At 55.9% G+C, this 22,324-nt stretch overlaps 1 protein-coding gene and 1 long non-coding RNA gene across 8 annotated transcripts in view; one reads left to right on the top strand and one right to left on the bottom strand.

Annotated features, from left to right (window-relative positions):
• ITPR1 (inositol 1,4,5-trisphosphate receptor type 1) overlaps positions 1 to 2,815 on the top strand; it is a 169,996-nt gene extending 167,181 nt beyond the window's left edge. For all 7 annotated transcript variants that reach the window (XM_070391395.1, XM_070391401.1, XM_070391398.1 and 4 more), the window contains one exon: positions 1,549 to 2,815. In XM_070391395.1, coding sequence (XP_070247496.1) covers positions 1,549 to 1,635 — 87 coding nt within the window. In that variant the 3' untranslated portion in view covers positions 1,636 to 2,815. The remainder of the gene's footprint in view (positions 1 to 1,548) is intronic.
• Positions 2,816 to 7,754: 4,939 nt separating this feature from the next.
• Positions 7,755 to 12,651, bottom strand: LOC138992531 (uncharacterized). Its single transcript, XR_011468105.1, has 3 exons — positions 12,392 to 12,651; positions 11,862 to 11,998; positions 7,755 to 8,042 (listed from the first exon to the last, which is right to left on the bottom strand). It is a non-coding gene; the product is annotated as an uncharacterized lncRNA (long non-coding RNA).
• Positions 12,652 to 22,324: the final 9,673 nt, after the last annotated feature.

Here is a 22,324-nt window from a genome sequence, read left to right as displayed (position 1 = left end):
ATGGCTGCCGGCTCCTCGAGGCCACTGTGCGGGCCCTGCCCTCCGAAGGGAAAATTCCCGATTGAGAGACACATCGCACCGACGACTAGCGAGCAAGGACCTGTGGCTTATTGTTAAAGGGCGATGAGAGGTCATTCACTGGCGACAGTGCTGGAGACGCAAAAGTTGCCTCATCACTTAGCTATGTTTCCAGATCTGGCCCAGAACCCAGCATAAGGGACAAGGGCAGCTCCAGGGCAGCCGTGTTGGCTTAAATCGCTACTGTTGCCGCCGGGGGGCTGTTTAAGAAGGTTGAGAACCACTGTGCTATTCCGAGTGCTGCGTAGCAATGCCGCTCGCCCGTGGGATGCGGGGCCCTGAGTGTGATCTCGTACACTTTTACCCCGCGGGGGGCGCTGGCGCCCTTGCCTCACACCGGTGTGCCGAGCAAACCACCCCCCCCACCCCTCTGTCGGCAACAGCCGCCCTGTTCCCCCCACCCCCCCGTGGGGAGGGCACTGTCCTGACACTTCCCTTCTCCTCGCTCACCTGGGGAGCCTGCGGGGCCTGGGGGTGTCCGGCTTGTCCTTTACGAAAGCTGTGTGGGAAGCGCCGTTTCGGAAACGCTGACTCCTGGGAAAACGTCTGCTAAATCCTAACAAGGCGTTTCCCAGGGGCCTCGGAACAGGGCTCCGACCTGAAAGCTGGTTTCTGTAAGGGCCCCGCTTGTTTCCTCGGGATATTTTGTGCCAAAAACTAGTCCGAGCAAAAACCAAGGTTTAAGGGTCGACCACATAACAGACAGACAGTGTCCTAAGACATGCACACGCCCTCCCGCTCCCGAGAGGAATCGCCCCGACGGTGCGGCGGGAGAAACTGAGGCAACATCAGACCACAGGAAGCAGGTCTGATGCCAAAGCCCGCATTCCGTTCCCTGCTCCGCCCGACTTCCTCGGACTGAGGAAGCGGAGGCCACGTGAGCTAAGGAGCACGTCACACGCCTTCTCGTCTTCATGGACGTAGGCGCCTGCATCCAGTCCAGGGCTGGGACCAACTGGGCCGAGACCCACGGCAGCTAATGCAGAGAGTGAAGTCTGTCCCGAGACACCGGGCGGACCCAGACACCCACCCATGGGAGAACCGAGGCGGGGCGGGGCAGGCGGTGCTAGGACTGCCTCAGGCTCTGCGTGGGGAGCGAGGACCCGGGAGCCTCCCAGGCCTGGGGCCAGACACGCTCTCTGCGCAGGAAGCTCCCGCCTCCCGGGGAGTCTGGACGCCATTGGGAAGGGGGTCTGGGAAGCGGCCGAGCGCCCCGAGCCTTTCCTGTCTGTCGTTTCTTGGTGAAAGGGCCGCGGGCGAAGCTGAGTGCCCCGCGCACGGCTGGGCCCCAGAATTCCCCACCTGCCGGGCGGGTTCTTTCTGAAGCCGCCTGCGTGTGTGAGAGATACAGTCTGTGTAGAAAGTGGGTTTCAGTACAAACCATAACCACAGAGGTAAACCTACGGTTCGCCGTAGGAGCTGACGCACAGGAAGTGTCTGGGCTGATGAGGAAACTTTCTGACTTTCCAGATGACAGAACAGAGGAAGCAGAAGCAGCGGATCGGCCTCCTGGGACACCCTCCGCACATGAACGCCAACCCCCAGCAGCCCGCGTGAGCGCCGGGGCGGCCGACTCGCCTCCCTGACCCCCGGCGTGGGGGCGGCGCGTCCCCACTCGCCCCGCGCGGCTCCGGCTGCGCCGAGGGCGTCTGTAAATACTCCGTTTATACTGGATGTACATGATCGCTACTCTCGAGGTTGGATGTACGTATTGTAATTAGAATTGGCACGGTGACCTTTCATTTGTGCCAAAATATATTAAAAATGCCTTTTTTGGAAAGGACTACAGAAAGCACCTGATTTGCACTTGAACCAGAGTATAGATTTAAAGCTATAGGACATGTATTTTGTATTTAAATCTAGAATAGCCAGTATTTATGTTTTTTATAAACTGTGCAATACGGTTACGCGATCACAGTGACTCTGTAGGCCCCGAGCGTCCCGGAGGGAGCCCGTGTCGTAGAAGCTGGCGTGTTCATATTATGTGATAAATGTCTAACGATGCTGCTGCCAAAATGTAGTGCCGGGGCGCACAGGCCCGGGCGGCCGTGCCACGGAGGCTCCTGTGGGGACACCATTGGCCGTCACTGGTGGCGTCGGCGCCCCAAGCCTCCGAAGCGGCAAGTCCGCCTTCGTTTTAAGAGGAGCAACTTCAGCTTTAAAGATCCTTTTAAGCTTCCCAATGGATCGTTTAAACTATTTCTTTGCCTAAGAGCTAAACTAGAGGCTCAGACGTTAGCTTGTGAAGTTAATAGACTTTCTCAAAGGGGTCAATGCATCCTGCTGGCCAATCGATGTCCGCTCCTGGCGAATGTTGGTGTCGCGCTATAAAACACGCCATCGATGGTCCCTAGATTATCTAGTCCCAACGATAGGTGGTTTTTCCCTTCATCTGAACCTACGTGCTGCGGGAGCTGCGAGGTGTTTCCATGCAGCCCACAGAGAGATGAAGGGGCTCGTCCCGTGAGAGCTCCGCGCCGAACACTGACACGTGGTTCTTGTGAAAGAGCCTCGCTTGGGTTTTCTTTCTTTGTCACGTGGATTCTCCTGCGGGTGGATGGAGAGTGTGAGAGGAGACTGTCAGATCTGTTGCTGAGTGTTGTACCTGGATCTCATTTTACAAGAGACTGTTCTGCAAAAAAAAAGTTTTAAAAATGTGTTGAGAGCAGAGTTCTAGCGAGTGACGTCTGTAAATGCCTGTGTGAGGATAAATATTTAATAAACGATGCAGACCATGGCGTGGCTGCTGGTGGCTTCCTGCGGGGCGGGGCGGCGGCGGCTGCTCCAGTGGTGGTTGGGGGCGATTTAAAGCACAGCCGGTTGGGGACCAGGTGAGTCTGGAGCCACTGACCCACCTGTCCATGCAGACGCTGCGGGGAGCGCAGTGACCGCCGCCGGGCGCCCAGGCCCTCGCACGCGCTGGACCTCGGCGTGGCTGTCCTTCCGGGCCTCGGCCAGGGTCCTGCGAGCCTGAGGGTCTTACAAAGCTCCCGCCCCGTCCAAGGGGGGGCCTGCCCCTCGCCAGGCCGGGCTGGGCTCGTGGGGCTCTCCTCACTGTCTCCTGGGCTTTGGGAAATGACTGCCATTTCATCTTTAAACATCGAGTCAGTGTCCTTGGTCCGTTACCCGAGGTCCAGGCGGTTCTCGCTCGGCTGTTCTTCTGGAAACGACGGCTGAACCGCTGCCGGGAGGCTGCCCTGCCGCCCGGTGTGGACACCGTGGGACATAAACGTACAGCGGGCGCTGGTGTGAATGTGGCCTCTGCAGCCACCACACGCAGCTTGCTTTCTGTGCCGGGGACTCGCCCAGGTCTTCCCAGGGAGCTACAGAGTCGGCTCATCGGGAACCGGGTTAAGGCCCTGACCCCCGCCGCTGTGGGCACGGACCACGCCTGCGGCCGGCTCCCCACACCACGGCAGGGCGAGCCCAGCCCTTTGCCGGCGGAGGGCACTGCGTCTGTGGGCAGCGCCTGGGTCGCGCAGGGAGGCCAGGGCAGTGAGGCGAGGCCTGCGGCTACTTTAAGGCGAATCATGAGACATGCGCCTGACCATTGCGGAGACAGGGATTCGGGAAGGTGAACTACAGAAGGGGCACCTGTACACAGAACAGGGTCAGGTTTTGCTGAAATGATGCTTTTACAGGTTTTAAAAAACAAAACGTGCTTGAAAGAAGGCTTCAGTGCTAGGTGACAGTAAGAATCAGCTTTAAGACAGGGATGGGAACGGGACGCCTGACAGCTCTGGCCACCAGCTCTGGCGCCAGCCACCAAGCAGAGAGAAACGTGGGTGCTGAGGCCGAGGAACTGGCCTGGCCCGACTGCTCCGAAGGAGCGCCTCCTGCTCGCTCCTCCCTCCCAGCCAAGGGCCGGAGCGCCTCCCAGGCTCCCGGGTCCTCCTCCCAGCCCTGCGGCCACACTGCCTGGCCTGGCGTTTCCAGCCCTTTCCTCAGGGGATCTGCCCCTGGAAGCACTGGCTGTGAAGACTTTGTCAGGACCAAACACTGGCAGAGAGAAGCTCCTAAAATCTCTGTTTCACAAGCAAACCTCATGCAAACACCTCTGGCCTCGCTGCGTTTGTGAAAGCGGAGCTCCCCCGCGCGGAGGTGGCGCCCTCCCCTCGGAAACCCGCTGCGATGCTGGTGGGCAGGCTCTGCTCCCTCTTCCTTCTGCGCATCATTTGTTAACAAGCGCCTCGAAGGCTGGAAATCCCCATGAAGATTTCGATTTTACAGAAAGTACCCAAAATTCCACCACTTTTGCATCACAAAGGACTTGTTAGTTTTGAGTAAAATGCTGTGTGGTTTTTGTGGGTGGCTGCCGCTCAGGACCGCCGGGCCTCCCCGGGTATCGGCAGGGCCGCTGTGATGACGAGTGCAAACTGAGCCGATGGCGATTGTCCCAGCAAACATTTCCCGGGAGCTGCGTGCTGAGCAACCCCCACCTGCAGGCTCGCTGGGGGCGCAGCTGGTGGTCAGGGGAACACCAAACCCGCCCGTGAGGAGCCAAAGGCAGGTCTACTCCGCTCCAGAGCTCCAGACTCGGGACCTCCAGCTGCTCACATTTCCAACTCCTTTGATAAAACAGATCCTAGCTCACCATGTCTTACATTTAAAAAAACAAGAGCCGGCCGGTGTGGCTCAGGGGCTGAGCGTCGACCTATGAACCAGGAGCTCACGGTTCGATTCCTGGTCAGGACACATGCCCGGGTTGCGGGCTCCATACCCAGGGTAGGGCGTGCAGGAGGCAGCCGATCCATGGATGCTTCTATCTCTCCCTCTCCCTTCCTCTCGGAAATCAATAAAAATATATTTAAAAAATAAAAATAAAAGCAAAACATGACCAGAGGAGAAACTGGCGATACTGAGAACGCTGTAAGGTCACAGAAGCATGTGAAAGAGAATCCTAACACATCGCGGGGAAACTGCGAGCCAAAGGCCCCGCCCGAGAGAAGCGAGGTCCCCCCACCACAGAGGAAGCCTGCGGGGCGGGAGGAAACCCCCAGGCGAGTTCTGAGCAACAGCGAGTCCCACAACAGAAAGTGCGTGCGCGCAGGAACCTCGCCTGGAAACTCTGGGCCAGTGTTCCTGTCGCTGCCCCACCAAGGGTGGCGGGTCCCCTGCAAAGAACGAAACTTGAGACAATCCAGGAATCTAACCTGCTCGCTCTGGGCTCCGGAACGTAAGCAAGCTGTTGAGTCCCCCTCCCACATGCCGGTCGGCGGTGGCAGCCCACACAGTCCTGTGGCCACTGCCTGTACAGTCCTCTGGGCGAAAACAAGTTTCGTGAGAAACCGGAACGAGGTTTTGGGTGCAAAGTGTTTGTCTCCTGTGGGCCCACGGGGCAGTTTGGAGGACTGGGGAGACCTGTGTCCTTTCTTTTTTCCTAAATATGTTTTTATTGACTTTTAGAGGGAGAGAGAGAGAAAAGCATGGATGAGAGCGAGACATCCATTGGCTGCCTCCCGCGCGCCCCACACTGGGGATCAAGCCCACAGCCGGGCATGTGCCCTGACCGGGAATCGAACCGGCGACCCCGCCGTGCATGGGACCGCACCCGGCCAACTGAGCCACATCAGGGCCCTGACTCGGAGCAGAGTCCCCCATCCCTGTCGCTGTCCCCCCGCCCAAGAGGGCTCATGAGGAAAGGCGATCCGTGTCACGGGTCTGGTTACACCCCACGCGTGTTAACTTCCTGTTCCTCTGCATCACGGCCGTTTCCTTTTTCTCACGCCCGTCCACCGCGCTGCAGACCCTGCGTGACCAGCGCTGCTTTCTGTTCCTGCCCCGGGGCCCGTGTTCCTGCCGTGGGACCCGAAGTCCCCGTGCCTTCGGGGGGCACCGGGGTCATGTTAAATGGGTCCCTATCGTCCGAGAACCGGCTCGTGGCTTCCATGTACTTGTTCTCGCGCTTGTGACCGGGGCTGAACTCAAAGGTGACTTCTGTTTTGTTTTTTTGTTATTTTTATTTTTTGTTAATCCTCAACCGAGGATATTTTTCCATTAATTTTTAGAGAGAGTAGAAGAGAGGGGGAGAGACAGAGAGAGAGAGACATCTACATGAGACAGACATCAACTGGCTGCCTCCCGCACACGCCCTGACAGGGGCGACGGGGGCTGGGGATCGAGCTTACGTGCCCTTGACCAGAATCAAACCTGCTTCCCTTAGTCCATAGGCCGATGCTCTATCCACTGAGCCACACCGGCCAGGGCTGACTTCTGTCTAAAACGTGTCATGGAAAGACGTTTTCTCTTGGGGATGAGGATGGGGAGCTACCATTAGGCAGACGCTGCCTGGTCCTAACCTGGACTCTTCCGTTCAACACCCTGTGCACGCGCCGCCCACGGCTCGCAAGTCTTCGGCCTGAAGCCCTGACTCTCCATCGCTTCAAGGACCCTCACGGGGTGCTCACCACTGCCTGATGTTCCTTTCGATCCTCAATCCTGACGGCAGCCCAGTGCTCGTCTGCCCTCCGTCCACTCGGCGTCTCCCCTGGTGTGGACGCAGCCCCTCTACCCTGTCCCCAGCACACGGGCAGCGGCGTTTCAGCAGGCGCTGTGGAGAGCGCCGCTCACAGGCAAGGACCACACGCAGCCGGAGGCTATGGAAGTGCAGATGAGACTTCACGCTCCTGCCCGAGACAACTCTCCTCCAGCCTCACCCAGGGACTCCCTCCTCCCCCCACCCCCACCCCCACAATGAAATACAAGCTTCCCATCAGCTTCAAGCACATCCTGAAAATTAGAGTCTTTATCGTGCAGAGCGATTTCAGCCCCAGGACCTAACCACTCCATCTAGATGGTCCCCTTGACCAAACCAAGAGAAAAGAGCCCGGCTCAGAGCAGCCGCCTTCCCAGCAGCTCTGCTCTCCCCGACGCCCCTCACAGGGGAAGCCTCCATCTAGAAGGCGAGGTGGTGGCCAGACCAGAAGTCAGACCTGGGAGGCCAGGCCGACCGAGGGCCACATGGCACCATCCTCTGCACGCTGTCCCTTGTCCCTCCCGGCGCCAGGTGCCAGGCTGCCCGCGAGGGGCCCGGGCCTCCGCACGGCCCTGCCCGCCTGGCGGGGAGCATCTGCCGCCGGGGAGAGCACTGAGAGACGCAAAGGGAAGTGGGCACCTCCGGGTGGGGCTGCAACAGCTCGCTCACCGCCGCACCCGCTCACCTGCAGTCCCTGCCAAGGAAAGGGGCTGCGTGCACTTTGGAGGGGAAGCCTCGCAGGCCCTCCCTTACTCTGGGGGGGGGGAGGTTCTGAGCCAGCGAATCGGGGTCTTTCCTAAGGAAGGAGTAGCCAGCAGTGGCCCAAACGGATGTGCATACAGAACAAGTGACCGTCCGTACTCTGCTGTAACTAACCGTCATCACAAGGCCTCCGGCTGCAGCAGCCCTGCTTCCCAACCCCAGCCTCCTCCCCGTCCCCTCCAGCCCAGGGACCCCAATCTCTCTCCTTCCTTTCAAGTCGCACAGCAGCTAAAGATGACAATCCCCGTGAAAGCATCACTTCAACCCCTCGAGTGCCTCCTCCCCGCGCTGTCTGCACCCCGCCCTCGGCTGACAGGCGGGAGGGCACCCCCTCCACGGCCCGTGAAGGAGCCTGGCCATCTCAGCTCCCCCCAGCCCCCACCCCCCAAGAGACGGAGCACCACTTGGGTGATTTAAGGAGAGTCTGGCCTTTGGGGATAAAGAATTATGATTCGTTTACTTAGGAGCAGAGACAACGTGGAGGAATCTGAAAAGCATGATGTTCACACGTCACTGAAGTCAGATTCAAGAGGCTGCGTGAAGTGTCTCTCCGTGGACGTGGCAACCTGGACGAGGCGAGCGTGGGGCCAGAAACCCGATCGGAGACGGAGACCAGGGTCCGGAGCAGGGGGTTTATTACAAAGGGACACTGGGGAGATGTTGACGATGGAAACACGTCCGTGGTTACCTGACTTTAGCAGGTTCTCAGACTTCATAGAACTGTAACCTAAAAAGGGGAAATTTCACTACATGCAAATTAGACTTCAGTAAACTTGACCTAAACTTTAAAAAGAGAGAGAGAGAGAGGAAGAAAGGGCCAGACCCCAGATTTTGCATTTTAACCTGCAACCAGGGAATGCCGGCCTGCTGACGCGCCGTTCTCCTTCCCTGCACTCTGTGGCCTGGGATTCATCTCTCGGAGCTGCCTCCGTGGGAGGTTAGACAAACTGCCCGTGGGGAGTGAGGTGGGGCTAGCAGAGAGCGGGGGGGGGGGGGGGGGGGGGGGGGTTAGAATTCCGAAAAGCTTGTGTTTTAGAACTTGAAACGGCCCAGCCCTGAGGTCTATTGCTGCCGTCACAAATAACTAAAAACGCGGGGGCCTCCCACCCTTCCGCTCGTCTGCCTCTGAACCCGGCTGGCCCGGCTGGCCGGAGACCCAGGGAGGGTCCCGTCTCGGCCTCTGTCAGTGGCTGGAGGGTCTGCCCCCGCCTCAAGGCCAGAAACATCACGCTGACCGATGCTTCTGCCGCCCTCATTCCCTTAGCGGGACCCTCGGGACTCCATCAGTCCCATCACAAAATCCATAACATGATCACATCTGCGGCATTCCTGCTGCCACGGAAGGGGGCAGAGTCACAGGATCGGGCATGAGGACAGGGACGCCTTCCGGAAGGCCACTCATCTGCCTGCCACAGATGCCCACGCAGACCCCAGGCCGACGGGTGGGCACAAGACGAGCAAAACAAGCCACCTGCTTCCACGTGCAGCTGCTCTGAATACGCTCAGGAAAGTTGGCCTCTTACCCAAACAGGCCGCTGGAGTGACCCTACAACCTCACACCTGTCCTGTCAGACCTTGACCTTCATCGCTGATACTCTTCAACAGCCAGAAATAACTCTAAGAAAACATGTGTTTGCTGTTTTAGACAAGCACAAATACACATGTCCTATTTTCCTTGTGAGAACAACACTTGAAAATTAAGACCAGGTGAAGTCCAAAACAAAACAAAAGCGGACCATAACCTTCCCAACCAGATAATCCTTGATTTAAAAAAAAAAAAAAGCCAATGAACACGTGCGAGATCAGAAAATTCAAGTCGTATGCCAGGCACATCTCTTCTTTGGTGACGTGTCTAGTTGCTCACTTTATTTCTTTTATTAACGAATTTTAAGAGTTTTGTTTTTTTATAATCCAGTTGCCAGTTTTTTTTTATCAAATACACGTTTTGCAAATGTTTCTATCCTGATCTGTGGGTTATTTTTTTTTTCATTTTCTTAGCGGAGCTTTTCAAAGACCAAACGTTTTTAATTTCTATGAAACTCAATTTATCATTTTTTTTCTTTTGTGGTTCATGTTTTTTGTGTCCTAAGAGATCTTTGCCTAACAAAAGTCCCGAAGATTTCCTCCTGTTTTCTTCTATGCTCCTACGCAAGGGTGAAAATGTGCCATAACCCAAGCTAACCACTACACAGAAATGACTCCCCCTGGGTTAAAACTGAGATGGGAGACCTGAGACTGTAAAACTCTAGGAAAACCCACAGGGAAACGCTGCAAGAGCAACGATTCCTACAACATGACACCAGAGGACAAGCTACAATAGCAAAAAGTAGGCGAGTGGGGACTACGTCAGGCTGCAAAGCTTTCCCTCAATAGAGTGAAAAGGCAACCCTTGGAAAGAGGACGTATTTGCAAATTGATACGGGGCTCCCATCCAGAATACACAAGGCACCCCCACTATCCAACAGCAAAGCACAAAAATGGCCCAGAGCCCTGGCTGGTGTGGCTCAGTGGATAGAGCGTCAGACTGCGGACTGAAGGGTCCCGGGTTCGATTCTAGTCAAGGGCACATGTCTAGGTTGCGGGCTCGATCTCCGGTGGGGGGCGTGCAGGAGGCAGCCGATCAATGATTCTCATCATTGATGTTTCTCTCTCTCTCTCTTCCTCTCTGAAATCAATAAAAAAAATTTTTTTTAAATGGCTGAGAGATTTGAATAGGCACGTCTCCAAAGAAGAGCTACAAATGGCCAACAGATAGAGGAAAAGCTGCTCAGCATCACTAAACATCAGGGAGATGTAGGTCAAACCGCAGTGAGATACCACTCACACCGGCTGGGGTGGCTGTTGGAAAACAGAAAACTCCAAGTGCCGAGGCTGTGGAGGGCCGGAGCCCCTGTGCCCTGAGAGTGGGGATGCAACGTGGTGCAGCCACTATGGTGAACAGTAAGGAAGTGCCTTAAAAAATCAAAACTATCGCGACCACCTGACCCAGCAATCCCACTTCTGGGTATTTATTTTAAAAAAAAAAAATTGAAATCGGGATCTCAAGGAGATAGCTGCAGTCCCGTGTTCCCCGCAGCACATTCACCGCAGCCAAGACGTAGAAACAACCTAAATGTGTAGGACAGATGTGGATGGAGAAGCTGTGGCACATCCACACCGGGGAGCATTATGCAGCCATGAGCAGGAAGGAGAGCGTGTCATATGCTACAAAATGGATGAAACTTGAGCACCTTGTGCTACATGAGACAAGCCAGTCCCCGAAGGTTAAATATTGCACGATTCCGCTTACAAGACTCATCGGAGTCATCAAAGCAGAAAGAACGGTTCGTTCCACTGAGGCACGAACACAGGTTAACCCGTCCAGTTCTGAAGTCTAAGCCCCTTGTTCTAAAACGCTCATTGCCGGACAGCAATTGGATGAGCAGATTTTAAATACTTGCGATGTGTTTAAATTTTTGACCCCTTTACTGAACTCATAAGGTTTCGTGATTTCATTGGAAACAAAGAAAAAATAAATAAAATGTTAAAGGAAACTAGTGTTTCTCAGTGAAACATTGTAAATATCCGGGATTTCTGTCAGCTTGCCTCTTGAGACATAACCTTCCAGGGCGGTTCTTCTCTCTCAAAAAAGGGAGAGACAATGTCAGAGGAAGATGTTCAGGCGACACGGCCCCATTCCCGTGTCCGATGCGGTGAAGTGAACAAATGGACACAGGTGACGTGTAAGCAGTTGTGAGCGAGACCAAGGGCAACCAGCTCTTTCAGGCCAGTTTCAGGAAACCGGAACATGAGCAGGTAAACAACTGTTTAAAATACTGAAAGGAAAAAATCCAACCACGGAGCTGCTCTTATGCTTTCGGTGACATTATCTTTTAATAATTATTCACAGAAAACACCCACCAAATGGCCACCTTTTCCAACAAGGAGCTACGTGGGGACGGACCACCGGCCCGGGGGGCACGCAGCCCCGGGCACGTCCCTGAGACGGAAGGCGTCACACACACACACTGTGCGGTCACGGGAGGTTTACACGGAGCCGGTCACATCCTGGCGAAGCGTGTTGTGTGAACACCAGCCCATAAACAGAAACCGCCGCCGAGCAACATCATGGGTTTATCCCTGATCCCGTGCCAGCGGCAGGTTCTTTCCAGAATGAGCAGCAGGGCGACTTACTCAACACTCTGCAGAAGCCAGGGCGCGGTCACCCTTCCCTAAATAATATCACAGATGGGTTTTCCCTGAACTCCTGCAGCAACAGATCTCACAGTGGTTACTGGTAGGAAAAGGTGAGGTGAAGGTCAAAGGCACGTCTACACCAATCAATCAATCACAGCTTTTCGGGACCACCCTCGCCACCATGCAGGCCGGGGTACCATTGAGACCAAAAATAAAAAATAAAAATAAAAGAGAGGTGATGCAGCACAGAACACGAGTGTGTTTCAAGCTCTCAACACGGAGTCACGGTGGCCGTCGAAGAACACCTGGTCTGGCCAGCGCCCCTCCTAAGTACCGACCCTTTCGTGCCAAGTTACGCCAGGACACTCACTGGCCGCCTCGATGCAGGTCCACCGCCGACCCGTCTCCATCATCGGAACGAATTCAGAAAAAGAGCAACCACACGCCTCCTGTCACTTTTCCGAAACACACCGACTCGCCCAGCCGGGGAAGTTAGGACTCCGAGACCTGGAGGGCAGGGACACACAGGAGGGTGTGCGTACAGCAGGAGCGACCCCCCGCCTTTCCCCTGGCGAGCCGCGGAGCAGAAAGGACCTCTGTCCTCGGGGCCCCCGGCCCCCGTCTGTGTCCACACCCCCGACAGCCCGGCTGCTCTGAAACCAGCACCTGTACCCCCAAGCCCGGCCCCCGAAGCCTGGGACCAGGGCTATAAGCCCACCTGGCGCCAGGCAGGACGCTGGGCACCCACACTCCCCTTCTAGGTCCTGATGAGTAGACTGAGGCCCAGGCTCACACCGGCGGGGGCCACGCCACCAGGGGGCCCATGGGGAGCCCTGGCACCAAACCATCCTGGCATCTGGGCACCTGTCTCCCTGGGGACGAGGGCGTGCGGGTGCTCACCTACTCACTAGGCAGGGCGTGTTGTGACGTGAGCGCTCCCCTTCCTGGCCCCTCCGGCGGAGTGGGGAAACTGAGGCCTGGGCTCCGTGACCCTAGAGGTCACAGCCAGAGGTCACGGAGCCCCTGGCGGTGGAGACGGGCCTGGAAGGCTTGTCTTTGCGATTCTCCACGTCCGTGGTACTAGTGCCAGCGCCTCTGCAGGCTGGCCCGGCCCGAGGGCCCCCCCCACCCCCGTGGGACCCCCCTGCCCTGGGGCCCGGGCGGGGACGCTCCCCTCCCGGAACGTTTTCCCGGCAGCAGCCCTGGTCGCCAGGGGAAACCGGCGGCCCGCCCGGGGCCCCGCCCGCCGCCAGCTGCAGGGCACCGCGCCAGGCTCCGCTGCCTGTTCCCAGGCGCTCCCTCCTCCGCCTTCACCCCGGTGCCACCTCCGCCCTCTCCCTGCCCCGTGTGCGCCTGCGCGCCTGCGCGCCTGGCTCCGGAGCCCCGGGCCGGCCGCTCACGTGGGCCGCCGCACAGGCCCGGCTGCCGCCAATGGCGAGGCGGGGCCTCGCGCTCGCCACGCCCCCTTGGTGCCCCGCCCCCTCGAGGGACCTTCACCTCGCGCATGCGCCTCCTGGTCCAGCCAACAGCCGAAGGCTCCTGCGTGGCCGCGTGCTGTGTGCACGTGCGCGCGGTGGGCCCGGCGGGGTCTGCACCTGCGGGAGGCGGCGGAGCCCGCGAGCTCTGTCTAGTGCACGGGTTCTCCACCTTGGCTGCACATTAGAATCACCTGGGAATCTTTTTAAAATCCTGATTTCTGGGTCTCATCCTCCGGAAATTCTGTTTCTTTGTTATGGGGTGAGGCCACAATATTAGTAACAGAGAAACAGAATTTCCGGAGGATGAGGCCCGGAAATCAGGATTTTAAAAAAGATTCCCAGGTGATTCTACTGTGCAGCCAAGGTTGAGAACCACTGATCTAGTGGGAAGGCGGGTGGTGCGTCGGGCTGCACACACTGCCCTTCTGGTCTTGCCAGAGGCGAATGAGAAAACTGCGCCAGATTTTCCCACTTTGTGGCTAAATGCACATCGGTGATCAGGAAACCAGCAGGGCCTGGGGAGGGCGGGGCTGCACGTGGCTGGAGCTCTGTCTGCGGGCGGGTGGGGTCTCCCACCTCCCAGCGGGGGAGCAGGTCTCACCTGGGGGCGCGCACCTGGCCGGAGGCCTGCTCCCGAGGCTACAGGGCGCTGAACGCTCAGAGACACAGTGTCTTCCATTAACCCAGTCGCAGCAAGGTCTGTGCCACCTGAAGAAAAGGTAGGGCCGTATCTAGGCTGCGTTGCTCTATTCAAAACCCGAAATTGGTACCTTGGTCGTCTGTATTCGTATGCGGTGGGTCCCTCCACGAAGCCACATGTCCCCCGAGAGCGGGGAGCGTTTTGTCGCTTGTGTATGACACTCCTGGGAAGGTGTCGCGCCGGCCTGGGATTAGACGGGGCATCCCTGATGCAGGGCTTTGCGGAGCGAGTGTCCCTCGGCTGTGCATTGGGCAGCAGATGGCTGTGCTTGATGGTGGGTTCCCGGGGACAGTTTTTTAGGTGGACACCTGGGTGCCGATACCACGGGAACATGGCCCCGGATCTGCTACTCGACCCCCACATTTCGTTTTCTTGTTACTAGAGTTGTTGCTACGGGTGTTTTTCCTTCTACTCTTGGCGGGGGTCAGTTTTACTGAGGATTATTGTCAGAAGGCCCGAAGGACAGGAGAAGGATTAAGGAACAATGAGAATTGAACAACTAAAAATATTTTACAGTCAGACCTTGGAGACGAGCAATAAAGCAAGTGCTAATCTTTTTGCTGGTGGAGGGTCTTGCCTTCGATTTGTAAAATACACTCCTGTGAAGAGCGGTAAAGCCAGACGCGATCAAAACGAGGTGAGAGCCCCGCCGGCGGGCTCAGTGGTTGAGCACCAACCTGTGAGCCCGGAGGTCACAGTCTGATTCCCAGTCTGAGCACAGGCCCGGGTTTCGGGCTTGATCCCCAGTGGGGGTGTGCAGGAGGCAGCCGATCAACGATTCTCTCTCATCATTGATGTTTCTCTCTCTCTCTCTTTCTCCCTCTCCCTTCCTCTATGAAGTCATTAAAACTATATTTTATGCCCTAACCGGTTTGGCTCAGTGGATAGAGCGTCAGCCTGAGGACTCAAGGGTCCCAGGTTCGATTCCGGTCAAGGGCATGTGCCTTGGTTGTGGGCACATCCCCAGTGGGAGTGTGCAGGAGGCAGCTGATCGATGTTTCTCTCTCATCAATGTTTCTAGCTCTCTGTCCCTCTCCCTTCCTCTCTATAAAAAATCAATAAAATATATTTTTAAAAAAACAAAACTATATTTTAAACAAACAAATGAGGTGTGCCTGCACTGCCCTGGGACCTTCACTTTGGGGTTCCGTTTGCCACGGTCTCCCCAAAGATTATAGAACTCAGTGACTGCTCACGGGCGGATCCACATCTTTCTCCGCCACTTTCTAAAGAATATCGTTCCTGCCTTTGGTCCGTGTGACCTACGTTGGAGTCTTGTCGGAATGGAAGCGCGGGCGGAGGTGTGGGAGGCAGTGGCGGGCGTGACGGAAAGGGGCAGGAGGAGGGGCTGGCTGGGGAGAGAACAGCCAGAGTTTAGAGAGAGAATGAATGGAGCCAGCGAGCGAGTGGCTGAGCCGGCAGACTGTGCTGATGGCCAACGAATGACACGTTACCTCCTTGACCCTGAGGATTCATGTGTTGCTCGTGGCTACCAAAAGCCATGACCGTGTCCTTGTTGGAGGAGCCCTGAGAATTCCAGCAGTAAAGTGGGAAGGACATGGGCAGGGCGTGGTAGTTTGGTGCCAGGAAGGTGACCTGCGACCCCGTAGATCTCCACGCACGTTGTTTCGGTGTCTCCACCCCGCCCCCAAGTGGGAAATGAGAGACCCTGCGAAGGAGCAGGTGGGGCGCCCAGGGTCCTGAGGACAGGACGTGCCTCAGAGGCTGAGCCCCTAGGAGACTGATGAGGGAGGGAGGGAGCCACCCTCAGCTGCTCGTGGAACACAGGCTCACAGCACCCGGCAGAGAACAAGTGGATCATTCACTCGTTGTGCTTCTGTCCACAGTCTCCCCCATCCCCACCTTCTAGGCTCACGCAGGTTCTGCCTTGATGAGAGGCAGGCGGGAGCTAGGCAGGACCTCGGAGCTCACGGTGAAGCATTCCTCGGAGACTTGGTCGGCATGAGGCAGCTTGTTAGCGACAGAGGCAGGGTCAGTGCCACAGTCTCCCTCTCGGGGGCCCATCGCTCTTCCCGTGTGTCCCCACAGTGGCCGCCAGTGCTTCCACGCTGTGCGCATGCCCTGCCGTCCACCAAGATGTGAGGCTCTTGTCCATCCCCTTGGCTTGGTTGGTGACTGACCAGTGGGTGCAGGGGACGCGGCGTTCTGGACTCTGAGCTCTGCCTTCAGAGGTCTGGCAGCTTCCGTGGCCCCCTCTGGGGAGCCAGCCGCCATCTTTAATGAAGCCTGGGCCAGACCAGAGTGCTGCGGTGGGGCCCGATGGGGGGAGGGTGGGAAACAGCAGACATGTGAGGGGGCCCAGGTGGCCCCCACTGAAGCCCACGGAGCAGAGCTGCCCAGCCGACCTCTACCCCACTTCCTAACCCAGAAACCCATGGGCAGCAGCCAGTGGAGGCCCTGCCCCCCCTCCCCCTGTTAATACTGACTTGACCATCACAATTAGGACATGAGACTGCGGATAGGTTTTAGAAGCCTTTTATTTAACATTTTTTATTGATTGATTTTAGAGAGAGGAAGAGAAACATCGATTTGTTGTTCCACGCATCCATTGGTTGCTGCTTGCGTGTGCCCTGACCGGGGATTGGACCCAAAACCTTGGGGTATTGGTACAACTCTCTAACCCACTGAGCTACCCGGTCAGGGCCTCAGAAGTCTTTATAGGACCTTAGAAACCAACATCCCACGTGTGTCAACAGCTCTTAGCAAGACGACGTGGTTTTCTGCTCTCAATTAGCGCGGACACTAACTCTGTCATCTGAATCACAGTTCATTCACTTGCTGATCAGCCAACCCTGAGATGGGCAGATTCGCCCATGCTTGGCATTTAACTGGAACAAAGTTTCCTCCAAAGCTTACGCTCGCCTGGTCGGATGCTGCATTTCAGACCACGGAAAACTCAGTGGCTCCAGACAACATGGCTTACGGGCTCCCCGCTGTGCAGTCTGGGCAGGACTCCGAGGGGACAGCGGACTCTGCGCCACTTGGTGCCGCCAGGACTGGCACGACACCTGCCCCTGTGGTCCCTCCAGCCCGGGGGCCTCGGGCGGGCTCGCACGCTAACCTGTCAGCTCCGGGACACTAGAACACAGCCCCCAAAAGGGGTCCCAAAAGGGGTCCCAGCAGAAGCTGCGTCACTCTGCAGGGCTGAGCTACATGCAACGGCGCCCTGCCCAGGCGGGGGGCAGGAGGGCCAGGTCGGTGCCGCCGTATCTGGAAGACACAGCCCCACCCGCCCCAGCATCCAAGCTCTGCATCTGAAGTTCACGCGAAGGATAAAATCTCCAGAAACTGATTCCAGGAGCTTTGATATCGGAAACAATAGCAGCAGCGAACGTTACTAATTGCAACACCTAGGACAGTCGTGTTCCTTGTCGACGACGTGGCCGAGGGCGACGGCGTCTCTCCCTCTCCCCGGGGATTCGGCTGTGAACTGGGCAGCTCGGAAATGAATGGTCCCCTGTTACTGCTGTTCTGCAAGCCTCCCCACCTCCTTAAAAAATAGACCCACTGCTTGCGGTCGAAACAAGTAGGGCATTCATAGCAGCGTGGAGACCGTCTGACTGTGATCTGGCTCAGGCAACCGCATACTCGAAAGAAAATTTGTTTCGTATGCTCTGCAGCGAGCCTCGGGTGCATACTAATGCCTTGCGTCTCTGCACGCGCACGCACGCACCACACACGCCACCCGCCACCGGTCCCTCTCCCTCAGGCCTTGCAGCCTCAACCCAGCTCACCTGGGATTGTTTTTTGTGTGTGTGTGTTTTTTTTTAAAACCTGGCAAGGCCACATCAACAGTACGTGATGCCTTTCTAACTGTTGCCTGGCAACGCCCGAAAGCTCAGGACCGGAAGGAAAGTGGGAACCTCCTGCAGTTCTGATAGGAATCACGCTGTGCCCAAGACTTAATTAGCCAAATTGAAGTCCGGGGTGAGCAGCAAAGTTAACATTTCTCCGATTGCAGAAACGTGCCCCAGGCCACGTACCAATTAGAGAGCTGCGATACATCTGCAGCGTTTTGTAGTTGTTTTGAAACTGTTACGAGTAAAAGATAAATATCCAGTAAAAATTCGCCATATAGCCCTGGACGGTTGCCCAGTGGTTAGAGCGCAGCCCATGGACCCAAGGACCATGGGTTCCTTTCCCGGTCGGGGGCACGTACCCCGGTTGCAGGTTCCCCAGCCTGGTTGGGGTTGGGAGGCAGCAATTGGTGTCTCACACCAGTGTCTCTCTCTCTCTCTCTCTCTCCTCCCTCCCTTCGACTCTCTCTAGAAATCAATGGAAAAAATATCCTCCCGTGAGGATTAACAACACAAAAATTTGCCATCTATTCCTTGCAGACTTCCGCGCCTGTGTTAACTCCTTCTCTAGCTGCGCTCCGGCCTCTACACCTAGCTTTTCCCGCTTATCTTCCTGTTTCGGCCTTATCCGAAGATACGGTTTCATCGCTATTCAACGTCGGTTCCCAGGCTAGCTCTGCAGACTCCGCTTTGAAGGTTAGCCTCTAGCCCAGGGGTGGGCAAACTTTTTGACTCGAGGGCCACAATGGGTTCTTAAACTGGACCGGAGGGCCGGAACAAAAGCATGGAGGGAGTGTTTGTGTGAACTAATATAAATTCAAAGTAAACATCATTACATAAAAGGGTACGGTCTTTTTTTTTTTTTTTTTTTTAGTTTTATTCATTTCAAACGGCGGGATCCGGCCCGCGGGCCGTAGTTTGCCCACGGCTGCTAGCTGCACGACCAAAAACTGCGGTGTGCGTCACGTAGTTGCATTCCAAGTTGTCTTCTCTACCACCTGCCAGGGATTTTGCTGGTCAGCTGACTCCTAGCGCTTCCTGCCCGGGAACAAAGTGCATCTAATATTCCGTGAACAGAACCTTCCCTGACCACGCGAGTCGTCACCGTCCTGGGAATTTTCATTCCCGTGTTACACCCAGCCGTCCAAGGAGATTTCTGCAAGAAGCAGGGCAGCACAGTGAGGAGGGAGGTTGTCCTTAACTGAAACATTTCACCAGTTCCGTTCCTTGTAAAACCAAATAAATCTGTTTTTAAAGGCGTTTGTGAGGACAAAGCAAAGGGGGTGACCTTCCAGCGAACGGGGAAGTGTCCTGTGAAGAGGTCACCGTCACCCAAAGAACCCTAATTGCGAAGGAGAAACTCAGGGCACGTCTTAGTCACAGCAGAGGAGGCGCACGGCTTCTCGGGTCGTTTCAAAGAAGAGCCCAGTCAGAGGAAGCTGCCGATTGGCACATCTGGCCAAATAAGGCCAGGGCCAGCCGGCAGCGCGGCCCTGCCCCTGCCCCGCGCCTGCCCCTGCGCCCGGCCACAGCAACCAAGGAAGCGGGGTTCTGAAAGTAGCAACACACTCACAGGGATTCTCAGAAAAGCCCTTTCCATTGCGAAGTGAGAAAGTTACTGAAATTGACCTAATGTATGTGCAGCCCCCCCCTCCCCCCCGCCCCCCCCCCCCCCCCCCTTGCGGGGAGGGAAGCTCTGAGTCGACCTTGTCAGCTTGCAGCTCAGGTTGAACTTGAGGCCATCAGCTCGGTGACTCTGCAGAATTTCCTACAGCAGCCGATGGCTAGGCCTCTCTCACCCCCACAGGAGCGGTTCAGCAGGTGTTTCAGGTTCCCTGGGGGCGGGGGGGGGGGGGCTCCACCCTAGAGAGAGGGCCCCCGACCCCACCCCAGGGCCCTTTCCGCCGAAGCTGCGTTTGGGAGCTAAAGGATCGCCTGTTGTTTCCCCTCATCTCTCCGAGCACCACGTTCCTCGTGGGCCACGGGAAGATGATCCCTTTGCTGGACTTTCTCACAAGGTGGTTGGGGCAGGGCGAGCGTCAGAAGCTAAGCGAGTGACTGCTCCTTTCCCACATCGGCACTGTCTTAGGCCGCATGCCTTGCTCCTCCAAACCCTTGGGATCACAGGCAGAGCCCAGGCGAGGTAGGGAGGGCCTCGCCTCGCCTCGCCTGCCCGAGCCCCGGCAAAGCAGGGCTTGAGCTGTCTGGCTTCCAGCTGCTGAGCGATGCCTCCTCCAATAGAAATCATGCAAACAACCATGAAATGGTGAAATGATAGGTCCGCTGTCACCACCATTACAACTTCCTCACTCTGGACCTTTTGTTGAAGGCTACAGTGTGTGTGTGTGTGTGTATGTGTGTGAATCTCTAAATATCTTTTTTTTAAGTTTCCATTTTTGCTGATTTAGGGGGCATGATGTTTTTATTCAGGGTTTTTCATGGCAGTAATATAGGATCCGTGTAGAAAGTCTGCAAAATACAGTAAAGTCAAAACTAAAAGCCTGGCTGGCGTGGCCCAGGGGTTGAGCGTTAATCTCTGGACCAGGAGGTCCTGGTTCGATTCCCCGTCGGGGCCCATGCCTGGGTCGCAGGCTCCATTCCCCGTAGGGGGCGTGTGCAGGAGGCAGCCAATCCATGATCCTCTCTCCTCATTGATGTGTCTAGCTCTCTCTCCCTCTCCCTTCCTCTCTGAAGTCAATAAAAACATATTTTGAAAGAAAAGGCCGCCTGTGTGCGCCCCTCCGAGAATAAACCATCGGCAGCCACAGCCTGCTCCCCGGCCCCCTCGCACACGCGCCTTCCCCGGTGATGTTCTGAAACCCGCAGGCCCGGTCTTCCCCAAAACCCTGCAGTGACAAGGACACAGCCAGCCGCTGCTGTTTCTAACTTTTAAATATTTTTTTAAAGTGACAAAGACAGCCTGCCATCGATGCATCTTCAGCTCTAAGTGACCTCACCCGCGGGTCCCGAGGTCCAGCCAAGCCGGTCTCCCAGCTCCTCCCGCTGGGCGCCTGAGCCTAGAAAGCACCTCCCGGAGAAGCAAGGCGTTCCCATTCCCGGGGGTGGCGTGCGGGGAGGCCCCTGGGGCGGGGCCTTCACTGGAAATAGGTTCTTTTCCGTCGATGTCAGCTTCTGCACAGTGAGCTCTGGTGTGAACAAGGTTTCACATCATCACAGCACATGTCTCTTTCTGTAGAACTTTCTGAAAAGTAAGCAGTGAGTGCAAGCGTTGGTAACAGGACAAACCCGTATTTAAAATAAAAAAATTAAACATGCCATCGCCTAAGGAGCCGGAACGCAGAAACAGAATGGGAACGTTTCTAAGAATTGAAATGCATGAAAATATGTATTTTTTAAAAGTTCAGAAATTGATCCAAATAAGGGGTAAAAATGGTCTCACAAAACAGCATGGAAATATGGACAATTCCATACTTGATACTGAGACGAGAGGGTGGCGTTTGGAGGGGAACTCATAGCTTAAACCAGAACAAACTCCAAACGGATAAAAAAGAAAAGAGGCAAGATAAACGTGGAAGCTGCCGGAGCCCGGGGGGAGCGCGCAGCTCGCCCCTGCCGGCCTCGGTGTGGGTCCTCCCAGCCACGAGGCGAGGCGAGCCCGACGCCATCGCAGAAAATGTTGGTAAATTCAACTCCGTAAAAATAAAGCCGCGGCGGCAAAAGGCGCCGGGAGCCGGGCGAAAGCAAATAAGAAGATGAGATAAAGATATTTGCCACTCATGTGACTAATGAAGAGCCTTTTCAAACTGAGAGAAAAAAGGGTGAGCAGTGCAACAGAAACCCACACAACAAAATCGAAAACACCGATAACAACCAGCAGAAAACAAACATCCTGGGGGGAACGTCAGTTAGTACAACTCTTAGCCCGACCGGCGTGGCTCAGTGGTTCAGCATCGATGTCTGAACCAGGAGCTCACGGTTCGATTCCTGATTGGGGCACATGCCAGGGTTGCGGGCCCGATCTCCAGTGGGGGGCGGGCAGCAGGAAGCTGATCAATGATTCTCTCTCATCATTGATGCTCCTATCCCTCTTTCTCCCTTCCTCTCTCTAAAATCAATAAAAACATTTAAAAATAATTTTTTAAAATTGATTTCAGAGAGGAAGGGAGTGGGAGAGAGAGAGAGAAACATCAATGATGAGAGAGAATCGTTGATCGGCTGCCACCTGCACACCCCCTACTGGGGATTGAGCCCACAATCCAGGCGTGTGCCCTTGGCCAGAATCGAACCTGAGACCCTTCAGTCTGCAGGCTGACACTCTATCCACACACACACACACAAAAAAAAATTTGCCACAAAAACCTGTATTCTTATTTATAATGATGGATTTACAAATATGAAGATAATGAGTGCATAGTCCACTCTTTGGAGGAATGATAAATCACCATTATAAATACGAAAATAAAATAAAAATAGTAACAAACTTTTACAAATATGTCTTGCACCAATAACCCTGACAGCGTGTACTTTCTACACTTTTCTAAGAAGACCAGCGAGAGCGGTGAGGCGGGGCCAGGGCCTGCAGCTCGCCTCCCGCAGGCCGTGGTTTCCGAGGGGCCAGCCTGGACGGCAAAAACATCGCCGAGCGTGCCCACGGCAAGGAGGTTTTCCCCCGAGACGGTTCCGTTTTCCTTGGTTGCTAGGAAGACAGCTTCTTCAGCCTGATAAGATAACAGATTTTTTTCCCAACGCAACCACGTATTTATCTTACGTTTCGCACAAGATGTACCTTTGGTGCATCCAGATTTTCCGGGCCCATCACGCAGCGTCTCAGTCTGCGGCGGCAGGATCGCCCAGAACTGCCAAGGGGAGTGCCTTC

This window comes from Myotis yumanensis, unplaced genomic scaffold (assembly GCF_028538775.1).
Source record: "Myotis yumanensis isolate MYYU_CA2020_CCGP unplaced genomic scaffold, mMyoYum1.0.hap1 SCAF_14, whole genome shotgun sequence".
Lineage (NCBI taxonomy): Eukaryota > Metazoa > Chordata > Mammalia > Chiroptera > Vespertilionidae > Myotis > Myotis yumanensis.
This window is presented reverse-complemented; position numbering and strand designations above follow the sequence as displayed.